The sequence below is a fragment of the Trachurus japonicus genome, chromosome 5, assembly GCF_045865225.1.
Source record: "Trachurus japonicus isolate A0001 chromosome 5, Traja_1.0".
NCBI lineage: Eukaryota > Metazoa > Chordata > Actinopteri > Carangiformes > Carangidae > Trachurus > Trachurus japonicus.
In genome coordinates, this window is record NC_140911.1 from 35740959 (window position 1) to 35766968 (window position 26010).

A 26010-nucleotide genomic window follows, 5' to 3' on the forward strand; every position below is an offset into this window, starting at 1 on the left:
AGTTGAACACGACTGGTACTGTCACCTGATGGGCACCTTCTCAGCTTAGGCGCAAAAAAACTAGTCAGTAGGATAGCCTAGTTAATAGTTTCTGCAGATGTGAAGATGTGTAGGTGAGCATTTAACAATTAAACTTGATGACCATTTTAATGGATTTTAGCACATTGGCCTCGGCTAATTAAAAATGGGGATAACCTGTTACTAAGATAGCCTATTGGCTATCCTCCTTATCTCCTCATCACACCATTTTGATCACTTTACACTAGCTAATTAGCATCACCCAGAAGATGATTCAGAGGAAAGAAAAAGGAAGGACAAAATTCACTGAGAAACTCTTAGATCTAGAAATAAAAGGTTGATGTCAGGGGTCGACATCAGCTGACCCGTGTCCAGTTGTTGATGGTAGGCTACTGGCAAACGATCAGCCATAACTTTATTTTTGAAGGGGAATAGGCTAACTAAACTAACATAAGAAATATTATTAATATTATCATTATTATAATATTATTATTATTATTATCATTATTATTATTATTATTAGTAGTAGTAGTAGTAGTAGTGGTGGTAGTGGTAGTAGTAGTAGTAGTAGTAGTAGCCTAGTAGTAGTAGACAAACAAAACCAAACTAAACATTGAAGATTTCTCGATTTTGAATTAATTAAACATTGTAAATCGTACGTTAACCGTCGTCTTATTTTGAAATCTCAGCCGGAAGTGCAACTCCAACTTGTGGTCAGTTTGACGGTGGTGCGGCAAAGTTGAGTGTGGCAAGTCATCATACAAGTGGCGCAGGGGCAGGAGAGGCGCTAAACGAGTTTCACGCATCCTTTCTTTGGATAAGAAACCGCTTTCCCGTCACCGTCCGGGGCCAGGGACAGGGACCGTGAAACATGGCTGCTCTCTCAGCCTGGTTCTGGAACGAGAGGTTCTGGTTGCCCCACAACGTGACCTGGGCGGATCTGGCGGACCCAGCACCCGGGGTGGAGTATCCCAAAGCCGGACACTTGTTGACCGCCTTGCCGCTGGCTTTGGGAATCTTCGCCGTCAGGATATTCTTCGAGAGGTTCGTATTGACTGTTATGTCGGACGTTTTCTAGAGATGGAGGAGGGTGAAACCAAAACTCCCTTAGCCTACTTCAATCGGACGTTTATGTATTTTCTCTCAGTGATGGGGTTGGTACCTGTGGGAGGACCATTATATTTAACTGTGTGTAGGGATCCCCAAAATCTTATATTAGCGACTACCTCTGCCACAGATGTACCTACTGTTTAACTAAAGTGTTATTTCCGTCCTCTCTCACCTTTTGAGGACTATTGTCTAAGTCTGCACTAAATTGAATTTGAATTGATCTAACTTCATGTGAACGCAACGCTTTGACAATCACACTAGTATTCATTTTTGCAACGACAAAAGATAAATGATGTATGCCATGGGCATGTCGTATGTAACGTTAGTTGGGTCATCACTGACTGTTAAGCAGTCTGCTTATAATGTAGGCTATCTATAATTGTCTCCCACTGATGCACTTTTATGATGATCATCAGTATATCCATCAAATCCTGTGCACAAGTTAAGGCATGATATTGACATGAAATGGTATTCTGCAACATAGTCTACACCAGGGGTTGATATGAGCAGATATAAGACAAGTTCAAGCTTAATACTGATGGGAGGTGTGTCATTGCTCCCACAGAACAGATTCTCTATTGGAAATGTTGGTGTCTTGTGCAGTTTAGTGATGGGAGTTGTAAAGATCAAGTCTGGCAGTCCAGTGAGGTTCAAACATCACCAGGCATTACACCTGAAGGACCTGAGACTATAACTGTCTCATTTGACTGCCAATAGCCGACCTGCGAACACCACATGCCATCTGTAACTGACAGTCGCAACAGGAAAACCACTTCCACTCATTCACTCTCTGCTTGTGATCCGACTGACTTCGTGTGGTGGTTCCACTGACGTCAACACTATCATTTATTCAAAATTCCCATGAAGTATTTTTGTGCTGGAGAAGGTGTTTCTTTTTGTATAATCTTTATCCATCTGAATCCTGACAAACCTGTCACTTATCTGTGTTGCACCATAAAAACACAATGAAAGCTTGTACGTATATTCACGGTCCTTTGAACGACTGAGTTTGAATGTAATTTAAATTCTCAGGATAAACTATTATTGGACTCAATAGTTCACAGTTCCATTCTGTCACAGCTTTATTACACAATAGCTATATTTGTGTTTGCACAGTGTTGAGGCCAGTCTGAGGTCATATGTAGGGCTTCATGGAAAAAAGTCAGATGTTGTGATATAGTGCTCAGTGATGAGAGGATAAAGTGAACAGTTTCAGTCAGCACGTAACCATGCAATGAGGCAATAGACATTCTTGTAATACTGCTGCAGGCCACCGTACTCTAATGACTTACTCTACTGACATGATTTGTGTGTCAGTGTAGTTGTTTTGTCTTTCTTTTACTGTATTAGCAGGAGATGGGCCATTTTCATGGTCTGTTTATAGCAAGTCTGTGACACAAGTACAGTGTAGACGCTTTAAATAAATAGTCATTGTTTGTTGTGTAATGTTAGACAATATGTACCGTTAGTGCTAATCTTACCACCAGACTGGCTATATTTAGATTTGTATTGTTTTCATTGCTGCACAATACATAACACTAGACAGGTGCTGTCAGTCATATATCTTGGTGTCTGTCTATTTTTTACAACTACATTGGCTATAAAAAGTTATTTGACTAAGGGTTACAAAATGATAAAAGGACGGAGGAATCACCATTAGCCAGTTGGCATTGTGTGACCTTTCAGTTGTTTCGGTTCAAACTGCAGCTGTGTGACAACAAACAGAAACACACATCAGACTGCACCATAGTATATAGCCTAAACAGGTCAGATATCATAGAAATTAGGGTTACAGTATTAAACATTCCTTAAAATCTGAAATAAAATAAAATAAGATGAGAATTACTTAAAGCCTAAAGGGTAATTCACTAAGTAGGTATAGGTGTTGTGTTGCTCTCTAGAGTCTAGACTTTGCACCTGCCATCAGGCTTTGTCTGTTTGGTGTATGGTCAAATGGCAGTAAATGGGTTAATGACGTGATGCAAACCAATGTCAAGTGGTGTAACCAGTATTCTTTCATAAAACTGTGACTATGTAAAGGAAAATAAATGTGGACTTAAATGTGGAATAATTCACTTTTGCAATGCTACACTGTGTTTCTTGACAAATTTGACATCATTTGTCAAATTATTTAGAAGAAATTAGGTGTTTTTAGGATCAGTCCTGCTCAGTGTTGCAAAATGCATTAAAATTTAAATATAGAAACAGAGCAAAAAAAAAACCACACTTAAGACCACTGTAGGTGGATCAAATATTGAATATTGATCGTTCTTTTGTGGTTACACCATTTGACATTTTCAGGGGCATTCAGTCTCACCAATTGTTAAAAAATGGTTCAGATCTAATTTCAAATGACAAAAACCCACTACAAATTGTACATAGGAACAAATCTGATGCTGTTAAAAACCATTTTCTTCAAAGATATTTTTGAATTGCTCATCTTGCTAATCTTTATTTGTCGTCTCTGACCCAAATAAGAAAAATCAGATGTTAGGGGTGCTGCTGCTGCTGAGGCGCATTAATAGATGCACACAGGGTGGCCAGACACCTGTGGTGGGTGCCATAGCTGACGGCCTGTCCCTCTCTGATGTGAGCTTGTCCTTGAGCAGAGACGGGGGCTCGGCGTGATGCAGGGTGATGTTATCAGAGAGCGTTTACTCTGTCACTGCTTGACACTGCGGCAGGCTGAGAGGCTTGTTCATTTATTTATCAGAGAAAAACATCACACCACAGCTTGAGTTCCTACTCCTCTTTCTGCAGAGCCTCAACGCGGCCTGCGCTCTTTGGCTCGCACTCAGTTCTTTAATATACACAGCACACGAGAGGGTCATACAGTCACACACCGATTAGGCCGAGTTGATGGCGTGTTCTCTCAGACACATCCTGCCATAAACTGGCTTGACCATGACCTAATTCTACTTTTGTTCTCTTTTATTCTTCTGTTTTTTAGTTTCTTTGTTTTACATGCGGGTGTGAACCAAGAGCATGTGTTCCCCCTTTTTGTAGATTACTCATTTTAAAACGACAGAAGCATGTTTGTTCTGATGTTACATTTCGACATTTTGTGTTTGATTTTGTCATAGTGGATGCTTTATTGTCATTATACTGAAAGAATCCAAAATCAACCTAAAAATGAATTGTTTTAAAATGCAGATTGTGGTGTTAGTTATCTCAACACCATCCATATTTAGCTCTGTCTCTGCTCTGTCTTTCTATTTAGCAGTAGCCTGGCGTCACCAGGCTCTTCAGAGAGAGGAGAAGAGCCTGGTGTCTATTAACTCCAAATTTTGTCTGCATTCTGGTTCTGGTCTGAGAGCGGATACGGAAATCACCAAATTCACCAAAATAAAAGTGTTCACCAACATAAAACTAATAAAATAGACATTAACTTGTAATACAATAAAAGCAAAAGGTTAACTTAATGGCTCGGGGACTTTCTTGTAAATTATATTCCTTAAATCAAAAAGTTTCACTGCATTTTATTAGCTTGGTGTTTTTATTTTGATGGAAAGGCCTGTCTCTCTCGCCCTGGATCCGGTTGCTTAGCAAAACAGCGAGTCAACGGCCCCAGACTAATTTAGCAGCACCTACTGTATAACTGAATTGTCAAAATTGTCAGAATGCACCCTGGGAGTCGTAGTTACTTCGTCTTTGTCTGCTAATATTTCAACGGCATTCATTCCTTTCACTGACATGTCTCCTCTCAGCGCTTACACTTTTGACAGCTGCAATGATTACTTTACAGAAGAAGAGTTTACTAATAACCAGTAATAACTAGTTGGCTGCTTTGGGTTAATTGGTTTCTGAAACGATAAATCTCCTCAGGCTCTGGGAAATCATGACAGAAACTTCAACAATTCAAAAACCTAACTGCGAGTAGAAGAGAAAGCAAACGGATAAAAAAAAAGCCTTCCACACAGTGTGGCTGTGCACATACGAGGGTTTTGACCTGTTCGTTTCTGCAGGATTCCTCATTTACCTGCAGGCATTTCCTCTCTGACTAATGTGAAGGCTGTCCCCAGGCAGCCCAGCTTCACCACCCCTCCTTTTCTCTAGACCAGTTTCTTCTTGTTTGATCGTAATCACTGCTTTGCTGTTGGCACTGACTTTGTAGGTGGGAGCAGCCGAGCTGTTTTTACGTTTTACGTAAGCCATGTCATGAGTTAAACTGTGTTAAGACTACAAACTGGGGTGAGATTATGAATGGCCAGACTTCCCCTTGTAATCTGTCGTCGCCCCGTTTTGACCGCTTCCTCATAATAAACCTAACCCTCCGTCAAATAGAAAAACCCTCAGGAAGCGACTGTAGACCAAAAGTTGATGTGGTACGTTAAACATCCTCCTCCTCGCTCAGTGTTGTGTTTATTGACCACGTAGTGGAGCATTGTCTGACCCCTCAGGCACGTTTTCTTCTGCTGAAATGACAATCCTGTTTTAACATGAGATGAAAGCGAACAATTCAAACCAAGGCCACGGTTGCAGCCAGCAGCGCCGTGCTATGAATAGAGCCCGGCCCTTCTCTGCTCTGGCACTGGGGAGGTTTTCCCAGTGTCAAGGTTGGATACTGTAGCTTTGGCGCTGCGGGGCTACCAGCAGCTCATAGACACACACCACACTGAGCCTGTCCCTTGTTAACAGTGCTTTGTGTATGTCGGAGTGGTCGGGGTTCTGAGGAGGAACAGGGATGTTTTGACATTTGACATAAATAGATCAGCTTGCATCTTTTTCCTTCTTTCTCTCGTCACATCGCCGCAGCAGGCTCGGGCTTGCTTGCGCGGACTATTTCTGTCTGCTCACCCTCCTGGCTGTTTGATGTGAAGTTTAAAAGCCTGTGCTTACAAGAAAACCTTTAATTATGCACATGGGATCCTCTTTTAGCCTACCTATGGTAATTGTTTATGTAGGCGCTAATAGCCTCTCTGCTGAGTCAGTCTTGGGTCAGTCAAACTCACAGGTTGCATCACAGTGAGCTTTTAGTTGATCAAAGGGCCAAACACTGATCAGCGCCTGTCAGCTTCGCTCATTAAACTTCGCTCAAGATGCTCTTAAATTATGAAATGACGTTTCTAATGTGCATTGTCTTAAGTAATGTTTAACCATGTGATGCCTCTAACCTCTATGCAGGATGCCTGTCATATTTTTACATTGCACCTCAGCGCCACTCAGTCATAACCATAGTTTAAAAGTTCACTCACTCAACACTGGTGAAGTTAAACTGCTCGTGAACCGAGTTAGGAGTCATTTATCTGATTTTGAATACTTTGAATGTAAAGGGCTCTTTCTATTCTTTAAACCGCCATGTCAACACCGTAGGAGGATGACAGCTGAAGTACACTGGGAATGGCCGCGACGCGAAACGTGTGTCGCGTGACACCCGCAGCAGCTCGCGCCCATTTAGTCAAAGGAAGCTCCTCCACCGGCCATGTGAGCGGCACGCACTCCAGTGGATCTCTCTTCTTTTTCGCAATGGGTCTATTTTATTTCCTCGACGCGTGGCAACAGTGGTGGTTTTAGGCTGTTTTAGGGGGGGCTTCAGCCTCCCCAAATTCAATCTCAGCCCCCCAAATGAAGAGGACAGTTTTACCTTTCCAACGATACCAAAATTATGTTTGTACTCCAAATAGAACCCGAGATATGTCCTAATTACGTAATACAGTATTACTTAAATGCCATAACACCGCCCACCACGTCGCACTGGTAGACACATCTAACGCACCCTCCAAACATGCACGCATACGTTCTCAATACATAGATGGTGAAATAATTGGCCTACTTGGGCCTGTTGCCAGCATGATTCTCTAACATGTGATTTCTCTTTCCCTCACAAACATTGTAAACTATTTTTAACTTCACAAAAGCATCTGTAAGTAGCTGATAGGCCTACTAATATTGCTTGTCATGTGTTAATATACTGCTGTCCACAAAAATGTATTTTTGGATACAGTATAAGAAAATCGATTAAGAATCGATAAGCAGAAATGATAACGGAATAGACAACAATAAAATCCAATCAATTATCATCCCTATTATTCAGTGATCAGCACCAAACATGCTGAGTACCCCTGATAAATTGTTAGTGTAATTTCACAAAGTGCACCAGATTGATGCATTTAAATTTACAATACTCAAAATTTTCTTCCGAGGGACCATCCCCCCGGACTCCCCTAAAGGTATGCCAGCTTCTGGGGCTGAGCCCCCCCAAAGGTCTGATCCTAGAACCACCCCTGCCTCCAACTGGTAAAAAACTACAGAGAACTGTGTATAAAACAAATATATTAGGCTACATTTAAAAGTGATTAAAATGAATGTCTCATGTACCAGAGGCAAAGCCAGTCGCAGTAGCAGGTGAAGCTGACAGCTGCAACAAACACGGTGAAGCCGTGTCGCGTCACGTCCGTGCCTGGTGTAGCAGGTAAAAAACTCACATTCATTCACTGTGCAGCAGGTGTTGGCTAGAAAGATTCTGTACATTTGATAAGTTAGGATTGTGTTATCGTTACACAACCTTGCCACTTTAATCTGACATTTTCATCACATGACTGAACATCACCTCAGCGCTGAGAGGTAATTCTGGTTCTAGCAGGGAGATAAAAGAACAAAACAGGGAGGACAAGAAGTGTGAGTGGTTTACGTCAGACAAAAGGCACTTGTTTTTGATTTTTCTTTTTTCCCCCCCGCTTTTACTTTTCTCATAGTGGGACACAATGGCTCAGGCTATTTTATGGTGAGTGTCAGATTCCCACCACCAGGAACTCTGTCTCTCCTAATAATAGTGTCTCCTGATAATAGAGGTTATATCACAGTGGGGGTTTGGGGGTTTTCTCCACTTCAGTATGGGTCTGTGACTGTGTGGATTTGCTGATCTGATACCTGAAGAGTCTGATTAGATTTGCCTGTTAGGCTCAAAGGAGCACTTGGTAAGATATATGTTGAAAAGCAGCCATTTTATCAAGTCTGCATCACAAGTGTTTCTTTTATCATCTACTGGTGGTGCTAAACTACAGCAGATGAAAAAGGCTTTGTTCGTATATAGTCGGGGTCACTAGAAACACAACTCGTGTTTATTCTACTCCTGGTATCTCCTGGTTTATGTATCTGATCATACAGAGGGTCAGTCATGTGTATATCCATTTTATATTTAGGCCTGACGCACGATAATGGGCCATATTCAGTATTCACTCTCTGGATTATTACTCCCAGATGTGAATGCACTGAAGCAGGCAATATGTAGCATATAGATGATGAAGACAATGTTAAAATTATAACTTGTATAGGTACACAACGAGTCAGGATCAGTAAATGTAAACACCAGCAATAAGAGGCTGTTCATTCATTATAATATACTTCATACAGCCTTTTAATGAGAAATTAACCCTTAGGCAAACGGAAAAACAAGAGTCATTTTAGGAATTTGCCCAAATATCATTTGGTTTTCTATCTGTCCTTAATCATGAATCAATTAGTGAGGTCTAGAGATGTCACGATTACTTGTTTTCACAATTAATCGCAGTATTAAACACCACAATTAAGTAATCATAAAGATTCTTAAATACCGTCACTTTCCAAAAAAGATTATGTTGTAGATGTGCACAAAAGTTAAGGTAAATGTAAGAAATACTGGTCCATTTATCTAATGTAACATACAATTGGTAGGAATTGAAATGTTAGTGTCTCTCAAACAAGCAAACAATTAAAATAAACTTAAACATTTGGTATAAATGACTAATAATGATTTGAATATTTAAAACACTTACCCTGGAGGATTAATAATTGGTTATATATTAATAGTAGATAGTTAAAATATTTAGTAATGTAATTATATTTTGACACATTCATATGTTGTGAAATTAATTAAAGCATAATAATCGTAATACCATGATTATTTCTCTGACAATAATCGTACAATGAAAATCTATAATCGTGACATCACTAGTGAGGTCATCTATTTATTAATCATCTGTTGACTGAGAGCATCTTAAATTGACAAAGGTCCAATAAAGAAACTTATTGTGCTTCACATTTTCCTGCTCATATGTTGTAAAACTGTGAAAAATGAAGAGAAAGACTCTGCTTCGTCAGGTCAATGCGCCGCCCCCTCCCCACAGCCATCCAACTGAGGAGTCAAAGTTTTCATTTAAATTTTCTTCTTCCTGTCAGTTCATCACAGCGGTCACAGCAAGAAAAGTGACATTTACATAGGTTGAATAAGAGTAAAACTGCAGCGTCTCTGTTGCTGCATTTTCATCTTCAGCTGTGGACAGAAAATCCTTTCAGCTGCCTGCTGAAGCTGTGTGATCACATGATCGACGAGCCATACCATGACATTTCAAGTGGTGGTGGTGGTGGTGGTGTGTGTGTGTGTGTGTGTGTGTGTGTGTGTGTGTGTGTGTGTGTGTGTGTGTGTGTGTGTGTGTGTGTGTGTGTGTGTGTGTGTGTGTGTGTGTGTGTGTGTGAGGTTATCTTCACTCGTATCCTCCGACTCATTTGTCACAAAGGTCCCTCAATGGTCCACACAGTTTAGTCAGAGTCATGAACATCATTTGCATTCCTAACGCTGAGGGTTCTTCTCAGATGAAAGGTCGACATCAATAACGAGTATTGAATTTATTAATTAACCTATTTGGTATGTTTTAATTACTCAACCTTCTGTATGGTGGGAGCAACAGGCTTACTAAACCTTGGGTCGCCCTGCATTAACACATTTGCACTGACCTTGTGGACTCAGACCTTGATTGGTGCAAATGAGCTTTATATCATTAGTTTCACTCGCAGCTCTCAAAGACGCCGTGGTTTCAACCCACACTCCTCATGTGTGATTTCAGCGTCAGAGCAGCTCCACGTTCTTGTTCTCACTTTCCCTTTTTAGAGAAACACATGTGACGCGTTTGTTCAGACGTTAGGTTTGACAGGTTAAGACCACAGGAATGTTTTTCTTCAAGAGTTTCTGTGTAATCTTCCTGCAGCAGCCACACTGACAGACAGTACACAACCTTGTAAATGATTTATTGGAGCCTTTAACTCAGCTTGACAACAAAACTATGTTAAAAAAGGGGGCTGGTTTCAGACTTTCTCTCTTTTTTTGGAAACAGGTGGTACTAGCTGCTCCAGTAGCTGTGACAGGGTCAGGTGGAATAAAGCGCAGCACGGAAACGTAATTGAATTTGTGCTGATTCGGATTCTGCCGCGTCACTTGGCACCTCACTGACTGATTTTGTTGTTGACAATCAGTGTATTCCCTGATGTTGCTGCTGTTAAGAGGTGTGTGTGTGTGCTGTGCATGAAATGAGTCTGCCTCCATCTACACCTTCTATACAGCCACACTGATGGTAATCACAGTTTACTGCTCAATCTGCTGCCTGACTGTTTTTTAAACTTTAGAAAGCATTTTACATCTTATTAGAACATAAACAGCTTTTTTTTCTACAAAATAATATTTCTGACCATGAGCTCACAGCTCTACAACACCAAGAAACTCAAAATGCCTATAATAGCTAAAAGATACTCTCTTTTTTCCATCACCTGAGGCGCTGTGAAACCATTTATCCGTCTTACACCTGTCAGTCACAACACAGCCTCTTCTATCTCCAATATAATGTCGACTCAGAGCTTCTCTCTCAGCTGAACGCTACAGGGCAGAACTACAGGCTGGGGTCACGCAAGGTCACGCTGTTCCCATAATGAACAAGGCATCCCAGAACCACTGGGGATTTTCAGAAGCTCCCCTTCAGCGACTTTGTGCTGTATTTCCCTCTTTTACCAGCTGTACATTTTCCACACTAATGCAACATGTGTGTCTGTCTCTGTGATGTACAGGGACACTCAGTCTATTACTAGGACTCTGTGGCTCACTGTCAAGGCCGTTGTCCATTGTGATGCTCTGGCCTCCATGTTGTAGCATGTTTCAGTTCGGCCAACAAAACAAAAATTTGAATAAAATCCATTTTATATTCCCACTGGTGAGAAACTCATGATGTCACAAACAAGCTTTCCCTTGTGACTAAGTTCATCTGTATATACTGTACATTTTCTTGAATTCTGAAGCAGCAGTGTTCAGTGCTGTGTAGAGCTAGTGGAGGCTTGTGTTGAAACAAGTGACCCTTGGTTTTTTGACCTCACATTCTGACCTCTCGTCACAGATATATTGCCAGTGCCTGTGCGCGGAGTCTCCACCTTCAACCAGGTGTGGCAAGAAGAGCTCAGCCCAATGCAGTGCTGGAGAAAGTGTTTACATCCATCACAAAGGTTGGATTTGTTTTTTTCTTTCAGCAGCTTTTGATATCCCCACTGATATTTTTGTAGAGGTCGCCAACTGAAACGTACTTTTATTGTCATTTAATCTTTAAAAAATGTAATTTGATGGTGAAAATTCCTGGTTAAATTTTACACTGTCGTAGGTGATGTGTTGGACTGGCTTGTTTGATAATTAAATCAATTATTCGATTATAGTTACTGCAGCTCTATTTGTCACCAGCACAAAACTTAAAGGGACAAAGAGGAGTTTTGGAAAGCAAAGTGTTTTCACACTACATTTCCCATGAGTCAGAAGACGGATGAAAGCAAAAACATTTACCAAGAATGTTTTCATTGATCAAGAATGAAAGTCAGAGGTTGGAAGACGATCAGATACCGTCACAGTTCCGACCATAAACGGCGATCCAGCTGCGTTATTCCCATGACCCGCCGGGCAGCGTCCGGGAAACCGAAAGTAGGAGATGCTGGGGAGCCGACCACTAAATAATAACAAAATAATGATAAAGACAAAACAATAAATTTATCGAAAATGGAGCCATTAACAAGTGTGGGTAGCATAGATTCATCCACATTAATATGAGACTTTTTTATAACCAAATACAAACTCCTTGTTGTCCCTTTAACATAACAAAGTGAATATTCACGAACCGTTCTTAAGAACAAATTTGTTCTTGAGTCCTACTTACGAAGTTTTCACGACGATTGTGGCATTCATGAATGTTTTCTTATCCAGGATTTGTTCTGAGCTAAAATCTACACACACTCAGGAGCATAATTACGCAGATTTGAGAGATGACACTTGTACAAAATAACTGATTGTGTTTTCTTCTGTTCTGCAGTTGTATAATATTATATGATTTGAATTAGAACTGTACAACTGTACTGTACTGTACTGTACACACAACTGTTTATCTTTTTTCATCAACCGATCCGCGGACCACTTGCATGCTGAACGGATCAGGGATCAATAACGATCCATTGAACTTGCACCACTAGGAATCACCGTGGCATCCAATTGATAGCTTTCATGTGACGTCACGGCCCGTATGGAACGCCCCCCTGGCGGTCAAAACAATCCACTTCCCCGCTGTCCGCGGCTTAGGACAAGGCAGAAAAACACACACTGCTCCCTGCTGCTTCAAAAATACCGGTGTTATGGCCCAACTGGTGTCTGATTTAACTGGTTACCGTACCGAACAACAGCTGTGCTGCACTTCCGTCCGCAGATTTGTCACAAATTCACAAATCAAGCCACAGTTCACATGTTACTGCAGCGAATATGCTTCTGTGAGTGAACCTGTTCAGGCAACCTACAGTCAGTCAGCGCCACACTACTCTCACTCTGCACAACACTGCACACTATGACAAAGCCTGTCATGTTAAAGTTACGAACTAATGGAAAACACTCTGAAAATACAATAACAACATCGTCCTCGCCGCGCCGCGGTCGGTCCCGACCCCCGTTACCGTGTCGCTGCCGCCGCGGGCGGTGCTGTTGCCGTGTCCGGTGGCGGGCGGTCCCGCCGGGTTACCATCGCCGCCGCCGCCGGTCCCGCTGCTATCGGACCGCCGTCATCGTTGCCGTCGGTAGCGGTGCGTAGCAAAGCTCCGGGGGGTAAAGGGGGGGCAGCTGGTCACCGTGCAGCCCAGCTAAGGGCTCTGGTTTGTGGGTGAGAGGAGCAGGGAGCCTGGGCTCAGTGGGCTGGAACTCAGACTGTGGAGCTCAGACTGTGGAGCTGCGGTACCAGGACGGTGTTCCCACACAGGAAAGTTACAGGTACATTTCTACCACTTCAACGAGTTCAGAAACATTATTTTAAGATCAAAAAACTACAAAATGGGGCTTTTAATCAGAAACCAGTTGAGCCATAACACCGGAAATATTGGTTACAAGCGGTGGAGGATGATGGATTCTCCACCAGGTAGGCTAAATGTAAACATCGCCCAACTCGAGCTTCGGCAGGGAACTGGTCATTTTAAACAGCTGGTATACAGCAGCTGGTGTTGAATATGGGTCACAAGTGCCCAAAACTTCAAAGCTGTTTTTATATCTTTCTTTCTCGGCTGCTGGCAGATGATTTAAGTCATTACTCGGTTGTTTGTCCATAGAAAGTCCATTGCGGGGCCACTTTGGAATGTTGCTTTTGACCGCCAGGTCCCTGGGAAGTGACGTCACTGAAAGCTATCAATAGCAATTAAGTGACTGCTCATGTGATAATATGATGATATTTGACGGCACAGCTGCGGTCTCTCTGATAATAACCCAATGTGCTGCACCCACTGCTGACACTACTATATAACTAAATATAAATAGAAAAATAACTATATGAACTATAAAACTAAATATAAGTTTTTTGTTTGTTTGTTTCACTTCCTGCTGCAGTAGCTCAACTTCACTAAAAGTTCTTTTTTCGTTTGGAGTCTGGTGCTCCCGCCCAGATCTTCGTTTGAGCATTTTAACTTTCTTTCTCACTTCACCTTCTCTGCTCAGTGCCTGTGGTTTCTGTGTGCACACGGCCCTGCAGTCTCATGCCCTTTTATGGGCATTGATGGGGCGGTTACCTGCTAATCCTATGTTAATTAGACTCACCTGGCACGCGCTCTCAACTGAGGAGGCGTTCATCAATGTAGGAACACAGCTGCCAACAATTCTGCGATTTAAGAACATGTTGATGAATCTGATGTAGAGTTTTGTTAAGATAAAAATCTAAGAAGATATAGGTGAATGAGGCCTGTTGTCTTTGATCTGTCGTGACTTCCTATACATTAACAAGCTGTAAATTGACAGTTTATACTCTACCTTGCCAATACAAAACCGGTCCGTCATGAAATCAGATTTAGCAGTAACTATTTCCTGGTAATGAATTTGCATTTTTGTGTTTCACTCAGAAAACAATGGAGTGGGTCTGAGCAACAGCAATGCGTGTGATTTGGGGCGTTTCGACAAAGACATGCCTGATGAAACAATTATGCAAAAACATATATCGCTCCCACTTTCTGACATTCGCAGAAAAAAATTTCACTATGCTATTGGATGCACTGGACACTGCTTACAGATGAGGCTTCATATTTCACCCCACGTTGGACCACGTAAACCACGTAACCTGTTTCTTCTTTCTTCTCTCTGCACAGAATCCAGACTCCCGTCACCTAGATGGCCTGTCCAAGCAGCTGGACTGGGAGGTGCGAAAGGTCCAGCGTTGGTTCAGGCACCGCAGGAACCAAGACAAACCCAGCACACACACTAAGTTCTGCGAGAGCATGTAGGTTAATGCCTGTTGTGTTTTCCCTCTGAAGCTCTGTGGGCTTGAGCACATAGTGGTTGTGTTTCCCCTACAGCTGTGTGGTTCTGTGTGGACAGGGCTGAGATGCAGACCAGCAGATTAGGAACATTTTTGACTTTTCCTAAGAGACCTGTTTTTTTTCTGACCATTTGGATTTAGATTTAAAATAGAATCAGGATCAGTTTTTGTTAGACTAAGTGGTTCCATCACATGTTATGTAATACACGGTTGTCCATAAAGTTAGAATAAAATATATATTTTTTTACCTCTTCTCATTAAATGATTGTGACAATGTGATTTATTCTTTAGAAAGGGGATATCCATCTAAACACTCTATTGATCAACCTCCTCCAAACATATCACTGTGAAAATTAAACAATAATTAACCTTTATAATAGGAATAAAAAGAGGAATGTGTCTGAAAATGAAAATATTCCAACTTTATGGGCAACTGTGTATTTATGGGAATTTTTTTAATGTTTCCTCTCTTGTGGCTCTAGGTGGAGGTTTACATTTTATTTGTGCATATTTATCTATGGGTTCCAGTTTCTGTGGCAGGTGAGCACACTCTCAGTTTAACCTTGGAAATAGTGATATCAGTAATATTTTTGATGCTTAATAACATTATCAGTTGTTTGCTGAACTAATTCATGTTTGTTTTCAGTCCCCTTGGTTGTGGGATACACGGCATTGTTGGTACGGTTACCCCTATCAGGTATGAAGCACTTCTGCTCTCATTCTGTATTATCTATAATGCAATCCAACACAACATCTATAGACTCAGGAATTACCTGCTGCACGGTGAATTAACAATGTCAAGAAAGGCTGTTTGTATTGGATTGTATGACTGAATGTTTTTTTAAACCCCTGCAGAATTAACCATGAGTAGAAAAGTAGCTTGTGTGACAGCAGAAGCACTGTCAATATGTATTTGCTTTTACTCCGCTGCTATTCTGACCTTGTTTAAACAGTAATTCATCATAAAAACAGTCAGACTGGTATTACCGTAATATCATGCAGATATCCTTGTTATCTTGTCCTACTGTTTTCCTCATATCATTTTTAGTATACACTTTGTGGAGTTTATAACAAAGGGCAGTTCTGTTTGAGTGGAGGGATGCAAATTATGTCTGAGACACATTTTCAAATAAATATACAGTATGTGTGTGGGGGGGGTTCTGCTAGTGTTACTTGTACTTTTATGGGTTATCTCTTCATATGACATGTATTCAGCCCTCACAAGCTGAGCTTTCAACTGTAACGTCACCTGCTGACTATATGTCCTGATCTCAATTAAATATAAATAAGGTTAAGCCACTTAATCTTCATAAACAGTCTTACCTCTGTCTGGCTTTGTTTCCAGACCAGCTGCTGTCAAATAAAGGCAAAATGACAAAAAAAAGAAAGAAAGTGCTAACTGAACGAATCTAGGTGGGCAAAGTTATTTACTTAAAGGAGAATTCTGGTCATTTTTGACCCCTAAATCGTTTTCCTGATGTTCACCCAGTGTTGGGGGGAGCAAAAAACGTAACAAAAATTGATGCAGGCAAACCAGAGCTCTGCGATCGGATAGTAATGTCTTTCCAGGATGTTTCAGAGTTAGGCTATCTGAGGTGAGTGACTACATGCAAAAACACAAATACTATACTGTTTATACTGTACACTATATGAGTTCAGTTGTGTGTCATAAGGATTCCAGTCATGTACCATAGATATTTGATTGTTTTCTGAGTGTTTGTTGTGGTTGAAAGAATTGCCCCCATAGGTTAGCGTTGTCACTATCCCTAGCGCCAGCTAGCGATGGTGTAACTCTGGTTTGCCTGCATCAATTTTAGTCGCGTTTTTTGCTCCCCCCAACACTGGGTGACCATCAGGACAACGATTTAGGGGTCAAAAATGACCGGAATTCTCCTTTAAGTTTAAAAAAAAAATACTCTTGGTAGATATTGAGCTAGGATGATAATTTAAAGTTAGAACAGGTGTGTGTTCTTCAGATTTCCATATTTACCCACTCAAGCCGCAGGTTCATGTTTACATTTGTACAGATTACAGCTGTAAATTTCAGGGATGTGTCATGTGGTTGTAAAGGCTCCATTCAGCAGGACAGAGATTTCACCCCTCACACGCTACAAGCTGCAGACTGATCCGTATCTGAGAATAAATGTGTGTTGAACTGAGCTGAGCTGTAGACACTTTGCCAGACATGACACAATTCACTGGACAGCACTTGGTGATTCATTGGACCAGGATGTGTGTTGTCATCATTTGTAACAATGTGGCACAGTGGTGATCACATGTCATCCTCTCACTGTCATCTGACATCCACTATTGTTTGATTTAAAAAAAAAAAAAAAAAAAGCTTGAACATGAATAAACTTCTACTTCTTCTTCTTCTTCAGTCTGACTCACTGACTCTGTCCTTCCTGTCTCCTTAGGTCTTGTCTCCGGGCCTTTACCACTACTATGTGACAGAACTGGCCTTCTACTGGTCACTGATGTTCTCGCAGTTCACTGACATAAAAAGGAAGGTGAGGGAAACCACACTGGCTGCATTTGATCAGACCACACTGGATAGTCCACAGCTGCCACTCCCTGTTGAAACATTTGTTAATAGGTTTATTGTTCCTCATTTGGTCGCAGCAGTGAAAGTTGTGCATGTGTGTACATGCTTGATGCAAAGTTGTGCAAATGTGAGCTTTAAGACAAATGTGACTTGTGAGTCTTCTTGGCTACAAGCTCTCAGCAGCAGTAGTGTTCATTTTGGAGGGGGATCACATGTTTTTGTTTTTTGGGAGGGGGCGGGTACAGCTAGTGCTCCTCGGTCTGTGAATGCCTTGTGTTTTCAGCACGAGGGCATCTAGAGTCATGTGATTTGCAGGATGGCGGAGGCCTAACTATTAGAATTACAGAAATTCCACACAATGCCAGCGCACTGGAGCTGGAGTTAGTCTCAGCCACAGATACTTGACGTTAATGTTTTAGACGTTTTGCACTACAGATTTCTGGAATGTGAGACTTGAAGAGCTGGAGAGTGATACTTGTTCTAATTTGGCGGTGGGAGGAGTTGCACTCAACACTTAGAGGCAGCTGGGCTGGTTTGACGTTGTAATTGAATTTCATACTTAAGGATGTGATATTCAGTGGAAGCTAATGAAACCACTGTATAGAGTCTGTACTCATTCAAGAAATGGGCAAGGGCAACCGAGGAAGATCATCAAGTTTAAAGAATCTAGAAAGATAGTGCACTTCACTAGCTTTACAAACTCAGCATTTGGAGGTAACTTAAAGCCCCAGTATGTAACTTATTTGGCTTTTTATTAGCAAAAATCAAATATTGCTTTCATAAATACGTATTTCACTGAAGTGGAATCACACCCGCATACAAATGAAAGCTTTCTCGTACCTTAGAATGAGTTGTTACAAGTCGTTACAAATACATAAGTGGGCGATGCACTGAACCGAGGCTGCCATGTTGCATCGCCATTTTTTACGTTGAGTGGCAGCGTGACCGTAGGTAACCATAGAAACTCACCGGAGCTGTCGGCTTGGGGAGAAAGTTTTCCAGGTAGCGCCTGTTAAAACTGTCACCACTGTGTAGTGTGAGGAAGGACGGAGGCACTGATGTTGCATTCAGGTGCAGTCAGGCAGACGGCCGTCGGCAAACCAACCGGATGTCATTTTACTCCACGAGAGAAAGACGGTAAAACGTGGGTCAGGTAAACAATACAACATCACCATGACAACATATTGTCATGCCTGTATTGTTTTGCCTCGTGCTGGCGGACCACTTGTTTACATAGACGCTTGTTTATCCTGTTACATGCAGCGTCTGTTGTCTGTCTGACGTCTGCCTGATTTCATGTGAATGCAACATCAAGAATACGTTCCGATATGCAACCGCACCACTAGATGGGGGGAATTCCTACATATTATACCTTAAAAGTTGCAGGATGGAGTTTGAATTATGTTTATGTGGACTAGGATAACATATAGAGTTGGGTTGACCATCCAGTGTAAGAAAAGATAAATATTCACAACTGAATGCATTCTTGACCAGAGCTGTTGAGCTGCCCCCCCTCCTCCTCCATCCACTCCATGGTCAGTTGCACATGTCTCAGCTCTTGTGTCTGTGGCTGTCTGTTTGTCTTGTGCTGCCCTGCACTGTTAATCGTTGACCTGTGTCTGAGTCTTGTCTGTGATAAACACTGCGCCCTGGGTCACATTTCAGTTTACTCTAAAAGATTGATCACTGATATAAAACAACGCTGATGCTGTTCAGTCTTTATTATAAATGTGTTCACATCTCTACAAATCTGTCACCTCACATTGACCCAGTGTCAGTGATCCACTCTGGTCTTTAGTGGTACAGAGCAGTTTTATTGCTGCTGTGCCCTTCTGATGCACAGTGCTGCTTTTATCTCCATCTTGTGACAGTTGACCTGGATTAGATGTAATGTGGTGATGCGTTGACCTGAGAGAGGGCACAAAGCAAAATTGTTTTTGTTGTTGTTTTTAATTTTGTGGTGGTGACTGTAAACAGAAAGTGTGATCTTGGTCTTTCTTTAACCACTTGTTTCTTCTGTGCTGCCATCTTTAGCTCATACAGACTCCTGCTGCCAGATGCTTAAAACACATTACAGATCTTATACATTTTATGCACCAGGGCCCATTTCATTTTTATGTATTGTTTACAAGCCAATAAAAGGTTTTAAGGTACACATGAACTTCTGTAGTTGGAGGCCTTTGACGGTAAAGATTATGATCAGACAAAGCAGTAAAAGCATTTTATTTACATCTACCGACATGCTGGTGTTTAGCAGGTATAATCTTTACCAATATTCACTGTCTTGGGTAGTGTGTTAAAATGCAAATTGCAGTGTTGCAATACTGTGTGCTGCTGAATATACACTGTTTAATGGTGGTGGTGATAATACATGCAAGGTGACTATAAAGATCAAATTGTATGAGATCAGATGAATCTGATACACACCAACAGATATTAGATTAAAACACAGTGCAGGTGCAGTGTGTCTGTGTGTGTGTGAGTGTGCTAACCACATTTCTTCCCTTTTTAATTTCAGGACTTCCTGATCATGTTCATCCATCACCTAGCTACAGTTGGCCTGATCAGCTTTTCCTACGTCAACAACATGGCGCGAGTAGGAAGTCTGGTCATGTGTATCCATGACGCCTCCGACTTCCTGCTAGAGGTTGGTGAGACACTGGACTTGACTTTAGTGCTTGTCATTTTGGGATCATAGCCTAACATCATATTTGAGATAGAGAAGTGACCTCTTCTATAGTTCTGACTTTGTTTACAGGTTGTCAGACATTGGGCAGGAATGATCACAAAGTGATACCAAACAAAAATGGGAAAGATATGAAAGATGGAGGAAGATATGAGTGGTGTTGATAAGTGCAGCTTCAGGCTTTCACAGACAGTAGTTTCCTTTTAGGACATTTATTGTTCAGTGGCCTTTTTGCTTCAGATCAGTTGGTTTCTGAAACAATGGAGATGAATTGTGATTGTTGTTTAGTGTTTCCAGTTGCTTCCACTTGGCTTAATTCCAAATACATTAAGAGTAGTTCAGGAATTGTGTGGGGGGGGGGGGGATTAATTCACTTACAGAAGCAGTACATATCCCAGTGCTTCATTTCTGTTGTTTTCTTTTCCAACAGGCAGCCAAGCTGGCCAACTATGCCAAATACCAGCGCCTGTGTGACTTCCTCTTCATTGTGTTTAGTGTGGCTTTCTTTATCACACGACTTGTTATATATCCAATATGGTGAGTGCTCTGTGACACCTGCAGCTTCACAATGAATGCCTTAAATACCCTTTCGTAATCCTCTGCAGTTTGATAATCTCTGTAAATATTTTTGCACAGTGGGTTTTTCTGGCCAAGTCATGCCTGTGTTTTTGAAGGAATGTCTTATCAGGAATCACATTTCAGCAGGATGATGAATTTTCTCCAGAGCCTTTGTCTCTGAGTGTGAACTTTTTTAAATGTTTTTCATTATTATACAACCTCCCTATAGATGGTACACTTATATTGCTTTAAAATCCTACTCTTATTTTTTTTTTTTTACAGTATTTCCTTATTATTTATTATTTGTTATCTATTCATGTCTTTTACATTTTTTCTTATCCTTATTGGGGTTTTTTTTTTTTTTACATGTTTTATTATTATAGTACATTGGCCTCTGGAATATTCCACTGCATATACATATTATATAAATGTTTGAATCCTGTATCTAATATTTTAGACTTACCTTTGGCAGTGGCTGAGCTCAGGGTGGTGAACATGTGTGCATTGCTTTTATTTGTGTTTTGTGCTTTTTTTGTTTATAAAATGCCATTTCAATATCAAAACCTCATACTGATACAGTGCTTTGATTTTTGATTTGATTTGATTTGATTTGATTTGATTTGATTTGATGACCCTAATTTCTGACCCTGTCCTATGGCTGTAATTGGTAACAGTTGTCTAAAACCTAGAGCCGGTACTCTTCACTCCTTCAGTGTAGTTCAGGTGTCTCCAGAACAGAAACCATCACGCTCTGTGATTTAGAAATGATGTGAGGCAAGGCAACTACCACCACCGGTTCATAAAAGTGATGAGCCAATTTCCTGGACGCCCACAGTGACACCACTAACGCACCCATCTTCATTGTAGCTGTGATCCAGAGACTGACTGCACAGATATGATGCGAAGCCTGCAAAGCCAGTTCAGGCAGACAAGTCAAGCCGTGCCAATCAGCTGATCAGTCACATGCTCCCCTCGCCAAAATAGGGCGGGTTATTTAAATCCCCAGTTTACCTGCTCATCCCTGGCTATGCTGCTGCTGCTACTCTGCCTTTCTCTACTGCTGCTACTGCTGCTGCTGCCTTGCTGCCCATGAGGTTTTGCAGCATCCACCTGTGGGCTCTGTCTCTTGATTCCCTGTGGGGGGTCGACTTCATTCCCTGTAATGTCTGGCAAAGCAGATCATTCAGGGAACGAATATGAGACAGAGCCTGACGCCAAACCTGCTGCAGCCATGCTCAAGGATATGCTATCCATGCTATGCTTACGCTCATTAAATGATTTCTTCTCATTCCAGAGTTGTCTGATTGAACTGCGCTAACGTCGTCCAGTTCTAATGGAGCTGTGTTTAGGGAGTGTTCCTCGACAGAGACCTGGATGTTGAAGCTCAGCCTCCACCAGGCTCAGACAATAGGGAGCATATCATTGCCAAAAGTAACCTGAGCAGCTATATTCAGTGTCTTGGTGTGGATGAGTGACAAAGCTAGTGTTGCCGGTGAAGCTACCTGGACTGAAATCCATCCCTCTGCAGGGGGAGGTGGCTCTGTTGACGACCTCCTGTCACTCAGCTGGATCTGAAGGAATACATGAGCTCACCAACCGCTCACCTGACATTATTACACCAGATCTATGGCACCCGTCTCTTTGGTTGCCATTGGCCTCCAATTGGGGATTACAGTCTCTGTGCGGAAACAATGGCCTCATAGGAATAACGGTTAATAATGTGATTAAAGTGCAGCTGGATGTCTTGTTCCTCCCACTGGGATCTGAGTGTATGATGTAAACATGTGCCCTCACACTCACATATACTGTATGTGTCTCCTTGTTTTCCAGGGCCCTGAACTCCACTATGTTTGAGAGCTGGGCCATAGTGGGGCCGTTCCCATCTTGGTGGCTCTTCAACATCTTACTGCTGGTTCTTCAAGTGCTGCATATCATCTGGTCCTACCTCATAGCCCGTATAGCTATCAAAGCCATGCTGCGTGGAAAGGTGGGTCACAGAAAATGGATCAGCAGCTGTTTTGTTGTTATTCTTAAAGTTCAGTTGAACAACTTTACTAATTCCAGGTTTGTCAACTTTTAAAATGTGCTGCCTTTTAACACTTAATGTGATATTGAATAAAATATTATGGGGTTCTGAAGCTCTGGGTAAACACAACATGATATCACCTGGTGTTTTTCAGAACCATCTTACACAAGGAAGGCTTTTCCTGCTGTTACAGCATCCAATTAATGATCTTGTGACAGAGTATCTTTAGTTTTCTGCTACCACTTCCTGTTAGTTTCACTTCACTACATTTGATGGAGAAAAAAAACACCTCAACTTCTGAGCTGCTGCATGTCTCCAAGTTCAGATTGGCCCACTGTGTCCTGGCTGGTGTTAATTACTGTACTGAAGGAAGTTCCTGAGGTTTAATGCATCTCAAACTCTGCCAAAGACTTAAGAAATACTTCATTTTTCAGAATCTTTTTCAACAGTTGTTGAGGCAAACATGAACAAAAAACATGTTGGACTCAAAACATTTACTGGAATCCTTGCAATTCTTTTACATTTTTGATGGTGATTATAGGGTGAGCAGCTTTACAGAGGGAATATAGCAGTGAAATAAATGAATAGAGCATCCTCCAGGCATCTGTCTGTGATTAGAAAATGCTTTTTGAATTAACACCATAGCTACGTCTGATGAATTTGCCGCCTCTACACCTTCTTTTCCCAGTCTGTCCCTGATTCTGTGTCATCTCTCTGCAGACGCAGTTTGTTTCATCTCCCTCTGGAATGAGAGAGGGAGATCCTGTATATCTGTCTCTCTTTGTCCAATGAGCCCTCCTCCACTGCTCTCTCGCTTCTTCTCCATCTGCTCTGTCCGCTTGACAACTTTACCTTCTGTTTTCGGCTGTAAGTTTTCGTTCACTCCCTCTGCTGTGATCTGTTTCACACACCTCAGTTCCACCCTGTCCTGTTCACCTCCAGCTGAGCTCAGTGTAATTGCAGGGAGTTTAATTGGATAGCGTGTGCGGTAGTTCAGCAACCCCTCGCACAAAGTCGGCAAGTAGGAGGAGAGTTGTAAATGATGAGTAATGTGGTTATAGTGTCATGAATGTCAAGTATGAGAAAGTGTTCCGTGTTCAGGGCTGCGTTGAACTTGTCCCACACCGCCACCCTCTGGTTATGATAAACACATGAAAATATTCAGTCTTCAACGGTTTTTACCAAATGAAATTGTGGTTCCTTCCTGGAGAATCTAGTTTTCTGCCCAGGAGGGGAGAAAGATAGACTCCCTCTATTGTCATTTTGTTTTTAAGACCAGCAGGGTTTATAAAAATGAGCTTGTTTGCTACTCTGCTAAACTTGTTCCTCATGATTAAACATAGCCCTGGCAGCTATTTGGACATCCCAGCATGAGAAATTGCCTGCTGAAGTTTAAAAAAAAAACATTGAAGTTGCTCCAGATAGAATATATCACCAGCCCAAAAGAGGAAAGATGAATCACACAAACCATAGACAAAACCGATTTAAAATTTCATGGAAACTAACTTCAGCACAGCGGTAAGTCAATAACAGTTACATACGCTGCCTTCATGGCTCTGACAAGGCTGAAGTCCTATTGTTAGCACTTTTTGGCTCAAAAACGCATGGAAATCTACACTTGGAAACACAATGCTTTTAAAAAGATGTAACATAACACCAAAATGAACAAATAATCTGTAGCTGCACCTGTACAAAGAAACAAACAAAGAGTCTCAACCTGTTGTAAAATAATACTCACATCCACATATTTACACTGAGGAGCTTTTATAAATAATAGATCCTTTCTTTGTGTGATCCAAATGTGAGATGAAGCAAAAAACCTTGTTTCATGTTCACATGGGTAAGTCTGTATATTTTATTTTATTTTAACCTAAAACATATACATGTCTTTCTAATAAGTGTTGGAGGAGCAATGCCAAAGATCACAGCATTTTATACAAGATAGACTTAGAATGGTTCATATTATTATAGTGATAAAGTTACAGTCATAAAGTCATACATTTTATTTCGGTCTGAACACTTTTTTTTTTTACCTGTGTAGTTTGTATTTATTTCTCTTCAGAGTCATGAATAAATAAATGAATAAAACTGAATTATTTGTGTATTTTCCGTCTGTCAGGTGTGCAATGACGTGCGCAGCGACATTGAGAGCAGCTCAGAAGACGAGGCTGACACACCCAGAGAAGGCGTCAAGACATCTGCTTATTCTCCCAAGGGAGAGAACGGCACTAACGGCCATTGTGCTGCTGCCAAAGCCCGAGCACAGAACCACAGCAGCTGGTGACACGCGGCCTGGAGCCAGGAGCCAGGACCCTGCTGCAGTTCAAACCCCTCACTACGTCTCCAAAGAGCCTCGTTTGTCGGACTGAGCGGCCTTACACACACACACACACTGTCTGCCATCACATGTTACACTGACAGTGAGCGCACACAAGTTCAAATGTCTGTGAACTGATGATGGAGGATGGAGGTGCAGACACTGACGTCGGCTATGAAGAGCCCCCGTAGCTACATGTACGACACAAGCCGAGGTGAGATGATATGGAAATCAGCTGAAGCGAGTGATTTACATACCGTAGCTTTATTCTACAAACGATGGAATCCACTTTGTGCAAAGTTGAGCTGCAGATGTTGGTTGGTTTTAATGTTCTCTCCCAGTTTTATTGGTCAGATGAACTTGATTATTTTAGTTTTTAAGGGTTATTCCACACTGGATCATAGGACAGAAAACTGCTACGTGGGTGGGGTTTAAACCTTCAGGCATGTTGCATTGTTTTTCCAAATTAAATATGTCACAGCAGGGTAGCATACTTAGAATTAATGCATTGCAACGACTGTGGTTTTTATCAGCTGTAGGGTTAGGGTATATCTTGTTTTTAAGGAAACTCAAGCTTATCAGTTTGCACTGACAGGAGTGAATTGCCTGCTCCCTTGCCCACTTGTCTCGACAGATTTCTGTTTCAAAATTAAGTGTCAACATTTCACGAGGAAGTGCTTTGCCTCCAAGATTATCTAAAGTTATAACTCTGAGCAGTAATACTGTTCAAAACAAATTCTACCTGTCTAGAAATACACAGGGAAATAGACTAATTGTGTTAATACCTGTACAGTGCTTTATTTGTTCAAGCATTAGACAGCTCAATGGGGGGGGGGTATCAGTGCCACCAATGAAACACACTCACTTATCCTAACCCTTCGCGTGTGTCTATAAAATGCAACATGCCTGAAATTTTAAACAGCTGCTGTTTCTGCCCTTTGCAGTTTTTTGTGTTTACCCTTTAACGTTTAATGTTTGCCTATTTTGAGTTGTTGTCTTGTTTTTTTTTACTTCTTCTGTGACCAAATGTTTATGAAATTGTTTGCCACTGCCTATAGAGGAACCCAGGTGTGAGGACCATACTAAATGTCTGGTATTATGTTCTCATCTGAGTGCCTTGTAAAAATGTATTTCCAAATATATTCAATTGTTGATGGCCGTCTCTTATTGGAGTCCCCATTCACAAACACTACATTG

The 26010-nt window shown here is 41.5% G+C and overlaps 1 protein-coding gene across 1 annotated transcript; it reads left to right on the forward strand.

Annotated features, from left to right (window-relative positions):
- Positions 1-749: 749 nt before the first annotated feature.
- cers5 (ceramide synthase 5) lies at positions 750-25967 on the forward strand. Its single transcript, XM_085777715.1, has 10 exons — positions 750-1062; positions 11265-11370; positions 14512-14642; positions 15164-15221; positions 15328-15378; positions 17099-17191; positions 19745-19873; positions 20343-20449; positions 22301-22457; positions 24616-25967. The coding sequence occupies exons 1-10, from the start codon at positions 890-892 to the stop codon at positions 24778-24780; spliced, it is 1170 nt and encodes a 389-aa protein (XP_085633841.1). The 5' UTR covers positions 750-889; the 3' UTR covers positions 24781-25967.
- The last annotated feature ends 43 nt before the right edge of the window (positions 25968-26010 follow it).